Genomic DNA, 9,035 nt, shown 5'->3' with positions numbered 1-9,035 from the left:
AAGAAAAAAAAGATGGATAGAATAAAGAGGACCCTTCATAGGTGGTGTGAATATTTTCGAAACAAAGAAATTAGTGAGAGTGGAGGGTAGGTAACAGAAATAGAAACAAAAAAATCAGCCGCAGATAATCCGGTTTTCCAAAAGCAACCGTCACACTCCACTCAGATTCGACCATACAATTTATATGATATCGCCTTTAATCTAATTATCTAAACTCATCTAAACCGTCCAATGCTTTGCCGCCCAAAACAAACAAGCCAAACCAAAACCCATACAACGCGAAGCACAGTACACAAACCCCGAGTCTCTTTCTCTCTCTTTTTTTTCTCTCATACATAAACAAAACCGCTCAGACATCTCTCCGAACTCTGAGGAAACAAAAGAGATGATGCGGTTTGTGGCGGGGAGTCTGGCGAGGGGGCTGAGCAGCCGCGGCGGCGGCGGTTACATGTTGACGACTGAGATGATGGCGAGGCCTGGTAGCATGCAGGGAGTGATGATGAATAAGCAGCAGAGTCAACAGTACTACTACTGGAGGAGTAGAATGATGAGCTCGGTGGCGGAGAAGAGCAAAGAGGTTGTTAATGGAGGAGGAGTGGAAGCGATCAAGGAAGAAGAGATGAAGAAGAATGGTGATGAGGAGAAAGGAACGGTGAATAGCTATTGGGGGCTGTCTAGGCCTAGTATCAAGAGACCGGATGGTACCGATTGGCCTTGGAATTCTTTCATGGTGATAATAACTTTTCTCTCTTTTTCTTTTGGTGAATGAATTTTTTTGTGAGTAATTGCCTTTTTGTTGTTGTTGTTGTTGTTTTGACTGCAACTTTTAACCGTTGTTATTGATTATAGAGGTTACTGTTCTGGATTTTGTTGCCTATTATGCTGTCGTTTTTTACATTTTTTGTTCTTGTTTTGGGATACATATTATCTAACAGAATTTCACTATTCTACAACAGTTCTACACACCTTTTTTTTAATTTTTTTTTTTAAATTTATTGTAAATCTTAAAATGGATTGTTGATTGTTGTCTTTCTTAAGAGATCTTTCAGATTTTACAACTTTTTTTTAAAAAGGAAAATCTACCATGTGTTGTTTTAAGTGGATAGGAATAGTGCTGAAATTTAGTGGAAGAACCGGTCATGGTTAGTTATATCAATTTTAGACCAGCCTTCTTATTCAAGCGTGGTAGCATTTTGATAGTTCTAGCTAACTCAACTAGTAAAATTTTTAATAATTGAATAAGAAATCTGGTGTTCAATCTCCGCCTATAGTAAAAATTAATTGGTAGCTTGGTTTGATATAAAATGACGTAAGTTTTAGAAGCGACGTCATAGGTTAAAACTCTTTAAAAAAGGAAAAGAAAAAAGGTAGCATTTTGAGTCTTCAATTCATTGATTGACGTAGATACTTGTTTATTTTGATATGTGTACACTCTTCTAACCCTCTCTTTTCAGCATTTCTTCAGTGAGATAATTTTCAGCTGCAGATTAGGATTTACTCATTTAGTCAAAGTGATCTGAAGACTCAATCTACAAAAATGACAAGTATTTTAGATACATTTATAAAACCATCTATTAAGTTTGATAATGCAACAATTTCAGTAACCAATATACGTGGCATTTTCCCGAATGTTATTGCGACATTTAATTTGGAGATGTGTTCTATATTTTGTTGTTCCATTCTTTCCACGCGAAAACAAAAAATTTACTTGTCGACCACATTACGTATTATTCTATTCTCTTGTGAGTTTATATTACACGGAACTTCAAGAAATTTTTTTATTAAGTGTACATACTAGTCTCTATTGACTGATTTTATTTTCTGACGTAGCCATGGGACTCTTATGAGGCAGACTTGTCAATAGACTTGACAAAGCATCATGTGCCAAAGAAGTTTTTGGATAAAGTTGCGTTCAGGACCGTGAAACTTCTTAGAATTCCAACGGATTGGTTTTTTAAGGTAAGTCACCTTTGTTGTGTGTTGTATTGTATTCATCAAAAAGCATACTTAACTTTTACTCGTGTTTTGCTTTTAATTCTTTTTTCCTAGTGAAATATTTTTAACACTGGCCGTGTATTTCCTAGAGTGTAAAAGACTCTTCTCTTAGGCAGAATCCAAATTTTGCGAACTAAGGAATGCTCTGTTGGAAGTATTTTGTAGTGATAGTGATGTAGTCAACAGAGTTCAAGGAAAAATAAGATCAAATAGCAAGAAGACTTAAGAATAGTGGTCTAGTTTTGGTGTGAGGACTCTCTGGCACCGCCCATAGACTACTTTTGTTATTGAGTCTCAGTATCAAGTTTATCTACTTAGAAAGTTGGTAGTTCACTTTTAATTATGTTTCAAAGTGAGGTTATTTGGTAATTTTCAAAATTTCTGGAATAGTCTATATAATGTTGTTGGCCCATGACTCTTATTTTATGTTTGAGAGCTTTTTTCTATTTGGTTTTAGTAGTTTCTCACTTCGTTTAGAATTTCTTTTAGTTACTTTTATATCCTGTTTATGAGCCTTATCCATGCAACCATGGAAGATTAATTTGTTGCTATTTTGCAATTTTGTCCGTTCATGATTAATTTTATTGGGTCAATGTTTGAAGTCCATTTGAAGCAAGATGTATTTTTAACATCATCATAAATTTATTGGACTCTTCTTATAATTGAATTTTTTTTTGATAATTTCTATGATATCTTTGATTTCTATTTTGCTTTTGCATAATTCAGGAAGAATGTTTGACAACATTTTTATGCTTTCCTCTGCCTTGTCCTTTTAGCAAGATGGTACTAGTTTCATTTTCATTTCTTAATTTCCCCACCCCCTTGTGATTTTGACTTGTTCTGTTATACCGTTTGTTTTTGCTGTCTTTGGGCCCCATTTTTCTCAAGATCTTTCGAAATATATAGTTGAACACTTTTGAAGTACTGATACCGAGGGAGCTTAATTAAATTTATGAAATTGGTAAAACATCTTTTGCAGATGTCCACACCAGTGTCCTCCTTTAATAGTCAATTGGATCTTTGCTCTCTAATTTTACACAGTATTCTTCATTAAGATGATCACATTCTTTCCAAACTTTAATGAATGTTGATAGGAATAATGCATGTTGGGCTCACCTTCTCAACAAGCTTAAGATGTGGTGTTGTTATCATGAATATTGTATTGATAGGCGGACCACTAAAGATCAATTTTAAAATGGTTGCATATGTTTTAGCCTGCTCTTAGGGAGAGCCTTGTCTTCACCACTGACTTATATCTGCACAGAAGCTAATTAAATTTTTCTGTAAGTCGGATTGAGTTAAGTGTCATACATACCAATAGAAATTACTGTGCAAAACAGGAAATGTAATTTGAATTACTTAGTCATACAGAGTGTACAAGCCAGTTATTGATTATTAATAATATAAAGCACTAGAACTACATACTTATGCCTGTTGAATAAAAATACATTTTAGGAATTATTAATGTTTCTCTAATAACAATTTGAGACAAATATGTGAGATGGAAAAGTGGGGAAGTTAGTTATACTGAAGAAGAATGGATCACTCTATGAATGGAAAATTGTTGGTGTAGTTGAAATAGAAATACTATAATATGTTTGATTTATATAATAATTATGATTTTCATATAATAATTAAACACTATGTGGCCTGAGTGGCAGCCAATGTGACTTCCTATGTAAAGACAAATAAGGTGCACACAAAGTTTTTTTTTTTTTTTGGGTTGCGTGTGTGCATGCGCTTTGTACGGTTTAACTTACTGATGTAGATGCAATGAGATGAAGATAAGTGACCTCCTTTAATGTGTAGGGAAGATCTCTTGATAATTTTTTGAGTAGAACATAACTATTTTGTTCCTAGATTCAAGTTCTATTCATTGAAATTGTATGTTAGTTATCCCTTCTTTTCAGTGGATGTACCAAACTATAAAACTTGAATTGTTCTTCTCTGGGGACAGCATGTTTTAGCAACCATTGTGTCTGCTTCTCGATATTGCTGCCAAAGCATATGTTTACGAGTTTCATTTTGTAAAATATCTTGCAGAAACGGTATGGTTGTCATGCAATGATGCTGGAAACAGTGGCAGCTGTTCCTGGTATGGTAGGAGGAATGCTGCTGCACCTAAGGTCTCTCCGCAAGTTCCAGCAAAGTGGTGGTTGGATCAAAGCCCTGCTTGAAGAAGCAGAGAATGAGAGGATGCACTGATGACCATGGTGGAACTTGTACAGCCCAAGTGGTATGAAAGACTTCTGGTTCTCACCGTGCAGGGAGTCTTCTTCAATGGCTTCTTTGTTTATATCTTCTCTCCCCCAAACTGGCCCATAGAGTTGTTGGTTACCTGGAGGAGGAAGCAGTATACTCATACACAGAGTATTTGAAGGAAATTGATAGTGGTGCAATTGAAAATGTTCCGGCTCCTGCTATTGCAATAGACTACTGGAAGCTACCCAAGGATGCAACCCTTAAGGATGTTATAATTGTAATTCGTGCTGATGAAGCTCACCATCGGGATGTTAACCATTTTGCTGCTGTGAGTATTACTTTCCTTTCCCATGATCATGCTCTATATTTTTTTCACGAATTTGCTTCTTCACATTTTTTATGAATAAATTTCCGAATGTATCTGGTCTCCTAAATATGTCATTATGTTTTATTCTGCACTCTATATAGACATATAACTTGCATGGTACATAAGATTTTTTAAAATCTGTTGCTGATCCAGAGATAATATGACAAATAAGAGATTTTGCATGGGAAAATTTTTAAAGCATCCCCTGAACTTTGGTTAAAATCAAATAGACCCCTTGTACTTTGATAATTGTATAATCAACCCTTCTGTTAGCTTTCTGGTAATATAATGGACGGAAATGCTACGCATGCACTGCATCTTAATAAAAAATTATTAAATTGAACTTTAATAAATTAAAAAAAAACTTATTCTAAAGCTCATTAAAATTTTTCCCCTCTCCCATATTTTTAATTAAACTTTGAAAAAAAAATTATTTTGAAATTTCCCAGTTTTTAAATCTAGATTTAGTCACAGAGTCATATTATTAAAAGAATTAATTTGAAAACAGATATTTTGCACCAACTATGTATGGAGGTTTAAAAAAAAAAAAAAAAACTCAAACTGTTTTTCCATGTGTTATGCATCTTTATATCTTGTGAACATATAGATGCACTTCCTAAAATATCTTCCCAATTTCTGGCATCTTGTTTTGCATAGAAGAAAATGGGTTTCTTTAAGAATTCTTGGTGAAGTGAATTCATTTTTAATTGGGATCCACTTTTTTATCTGTTTTATTTATTTCTTTCCCATCTTATATTGGCTTAGAATTTGAGTTTTGTCACTGGTTTTCCAATTGCACGTTTCAATTCATAGCATCTTGTTTCATAACTTTAGCCTGCCATTTTTAAATAAAATTTTATTTTTCAATGACCTGGATGCTAACTCATTTTGGTGTTAAAGACTTTTTCTAAGGTTGGTAATCCAATGGGGGAGATTTTTTTAATGAAATTTGTAGGGATATCATGTTCATGGTGTAACAACCCTTTGTATTGCATGAAACAGCTTCCTCTCTTTACTTGGGATGGTGACTTTGGTCACGTAGGCTAGCTGATGGGGTATTATGAAATTCTGTACTTCACAAATAGGAGAATTCCGTCATTACAGTCATCGTTTTATAGTGTCTAAACAGTATCAGTTTCCTCCTTTTACTGGATCTTTTCCATAGAACATATAAAGACTTGATAATAAATGCCTTTTTTGTTTAGTTAAAAGTTAGTTTTACAAATTTTATCTACAATTGTTTTTGATTTTATCTGCATATTTTTACCTACTTTTTTCATTTGAAGGCTTTGCCTACTTTTTTCTGAAAATACAATTATGATTTAACTTAATAGCATTGAAAACTATGTTTGATTGGACATCATGTGCTTTGGTATTTAGTACTGTATTGGTTACGAAGACAGACTAGACTCTCTATGGCTCACAAGTGTGGGTGGAGGCTGAGCTGGTGAGTGCATGTGTAAATTACTAATAAAAAAAAAAAATTCAACGTAACCCAAGCGCTGGGTCAGCAGACAATTGATCAGTATGTTAACATTTTTTTTTGATAAGTAAAAGGTGAGGATGAAGGGGAATAAAACATAAAGAGACATATGTTAACATTTGAGTTAGGAAATTTGCTGACGTCTTCCAATTTAGGTCTCTCAGCAATTACTCTGTACTAAGGGGATAGGAAGGCAGCCCAAATGAGGCAAAAAAAGAAGAAGAAGCTGTTTCTTCTTTGTGTTTCATTTTAAATTTCAGTTGTCAAATAACTTACTAATTTTGTCTCTTTAGTATCTCCTAGATTTTGTGTAGAACACAACGGGAGTTTGTTTGATTACATCTTTTATTTTTATTTTTTTGATTTTATAATGTTCCATCTTTGCTTCGAAAAAGACAGGTAAATAGAAAAGAGATATGGAATATTGTAAATTTCTTGAGTTAGGTTTTACTAAAAGCAAACTCAATTTAACCTATGGATAGCTTTGATGGAAGAATGACTTAGCTTAACTGCATTGAATGTCTCACTATGAAAGGGTAGAGGTGGGTCTTACGGGTAGGTTTTTCGTCTCGGTAAAATTTATTTGTTCTATGTTTTTGTTATTCTTATTTCTTGGAAGTGTCTAATATAATATATCGAGTATGTCCTTATTTTATTGAAAAATAATCCTGATACTTATCTTTCGTCTACTTTTTGTTATTGGGTTATGACTGTACTTTCTCTGCAGGACATTCAATTTCAGGGAAAGGAATTGAGAGAGGCACCAGCCCCTCTTGATTATCATTAAGATGTATTTTGTGAAGATTCAAATTGATAAATGTTCAGACATATATAATCTTGAATTGCTTATGGTGAGTACTTTTGTGTCTATAGGAGCATGTATTGTTTTGTCAGAGGAGTTTGAGAGGATGGAATATTTGGTATGTGGATTTTAAATCCAATTTGGTTGGCTCTAATAACAGCTTCTCTATAATGGTGATTTGTAATTGCATGTTTTTGTTGTGGCTATCAAGCATAGGACTGGCAAAGTAAGCCCAAACTCATTTGCAGGGATAGACGCAAGATTTTAAGTGGGGGGTTTTTTTTTTTTTTTGAGCAAGTGAATCTCTGTGTTGATCAGAGCTGTGTGTGGATGTGTTTGTGTGTGAGTGTGTTTGTGTGTATCTGAGAAAAAAGAAGAAGATGAGAAGTGGTGTAGTTACTGAGGATCTTGAGCACGGAGAAGAGAGAGAAAAAAGGAGCGAAAAAAATTAATAAAATAATCAATACACGAGCTACAGTAACCGTGTAAATTTACACGGTTACTGTAGCTCGTGTATAGATATACACAGTTTTAGACATTTTTAGAAAGAGTGATGCAGTGTAGTTTTGAGCCAAAATGGGTAAAAACAACTTTTTTTTCTATTTTACATGATTTTCCATTGACTGGTGCGAATGCTCTAACAGTTAGTTTTACAAATTTTATCTACAATTGTTTATGATTTTCTCTGCATATTTTTACCTACTTTTTTCTTTTGAAGGCTTTGCCTACTTTCTTTCTGAAAATACAATTATGATTTAACTTAATAGCATTGAAAACAGTGTTTGATTGGACATCATCTGCTTTGGTATTTAGTACTGTATTGGTTACAAAGACAGACTAGACTCTCTATGGCTTACAAGTGTGGGTGGAGGGCGAGGCTGAGCTGCTGAGTGCATGTGTAAATTACCGATAAAAAAAATTCAACGTAACCTAAACGCTGGGTCAGCAGACAATTGATCAGTATGTTAACATTTTTTTTTTTTGATAAGTAAAAGGTGAAGATGAAGGGGAATAAAACATAAAGAGACGTATGTTAACATTTGAGTTAGGAAATTTGCCGACCCTCTTCCAATTTAGGTCTCTCAGCAATTACTCTGTACTAAGGGGATAGGAAGGCAGCCCAAATGAGGCAAAAAAGAAGAAGAAGAAGCTGTTTCTTCTTTGTGTTTCATTTTAAATTTCAGTTGTCAAATAACTTACTAATTTTGTCTCTTTAGTATCTCCTAGATTTTGTGTAGAACACAACGGGAGTTTGTTTGATTACATCTTTTATTTTTCTTTTTGTGATTTTATAATGTTCCATCTTTGTTTCGAAAAAGACAGGTAAATAGAAAAGAGATATGGAATATTGTAAATTTCTTGAGTTAGGTTTGACTAAAAGCAAACTCAATTTAACCTATGGATAGCTTTGATGGAAGAATGACTTAGCTTAACTGCATTGAATGTCTCACTGTGAAAGGGTAGAGGTGGGTCTTACGGGTAGGTTTTTCGTCTCGGTAAAATTTATTTGTTCTATGTTTTTGTTATTCTTGGAAGTGTCTAATATAATATATCAAGTATGTCCTTATTTTATTGAAAAATAATCCTGATACTTATCTTTCGTCTACTTTTTGTTATTGGGTTATGACTGTACTTTCTCTGCAGGACATTCAATTTCAGGGAAAGGAATTGAGAGAGGCACCCGCCCCTCTTGATTATCATTAAGATGTATTTTGTGAAGATTCAAATAGATAAATGTTCAGACATATATAATCTTGAATTGCTTATGGTGAGGACTTTTGTGTCTATAGGAGCATGTATTGTTTTGTCTGACGAGTTTGAGAGGATGGAATATTTGGTATGTGGATTTTAAATCCAATTTGGTTGGCTTTAATGACAGCTTCTCTATAATGGTGATTTGTAATTGCATGTTTTTGTTGTGGTTATCAAGCATAAGAGTAGCAAAGTAAGCCCAAACTAATTTGCAGGGATGGATGCAAGATTTTAAGTTTGGGGGGCTGGAGATAAGCGAAAAAAAAAAAAAATTTCGAATACGCATCCAATTCTTTGAAATTGTGTTTGAGAGATTGGAATATCCACATTTTCCGGAATTGGAACATCCACATTTTCTAGAATTGGAATAGCAACATTAATTGTTGGCAATTCTACGTTGACTTCGGAAGAATTTGAAGCTGAACATTTTTTTT

General features: G+C 33.9%; 1 protein-coding gene across 1 annotated transcript; it reads left to right on the top strand.

Annotated features, from left to right (window-relative positions):
* Positions 1–244: 244 nt before the first annotated feature.
* Positions 245–7,044, top strand: LOC111995784 (ubiquinol oxidase, mitochondrial). The gene is given in 6 exon segments (XM_065762437.1): positions 245–730; positions 1,831–1,959; positions 4,039–4,195; positions 4,198–4,287; positions 4,290–4,525; positions 6,775–7,044. Coding segments are annotated over 6 exon segments (1,017 nt in total). The 5' UTR covers positions 245–385; the 3' UTR covers positions 6,835–7,044.
* Positions 7,045–9,035: the final 1,991 nt, after the last annotated feature.

The sequence above is a fragment of the Quercus suber genome, unplaced genomic scaffold (genome assembly GCF_002906115.3).
Source record: "Quercus suber isolate HL8 unplaced genomic scaffold, Cork oak 2.0 scaffold_458, whole genome shotgun sequence".
Classification (NCBI taxonomy): domain Eukaryota; kingdom Viridiplantae; phylum Streptophyta; class Magnoliopsida; order Fagales; family Fagaceae; genus Quercus; species Quercus suber.
Note: the sequence above shows the minus strand (reverse complement) of the source record. Positions and strands in the feature narration are given on the sequence as shown.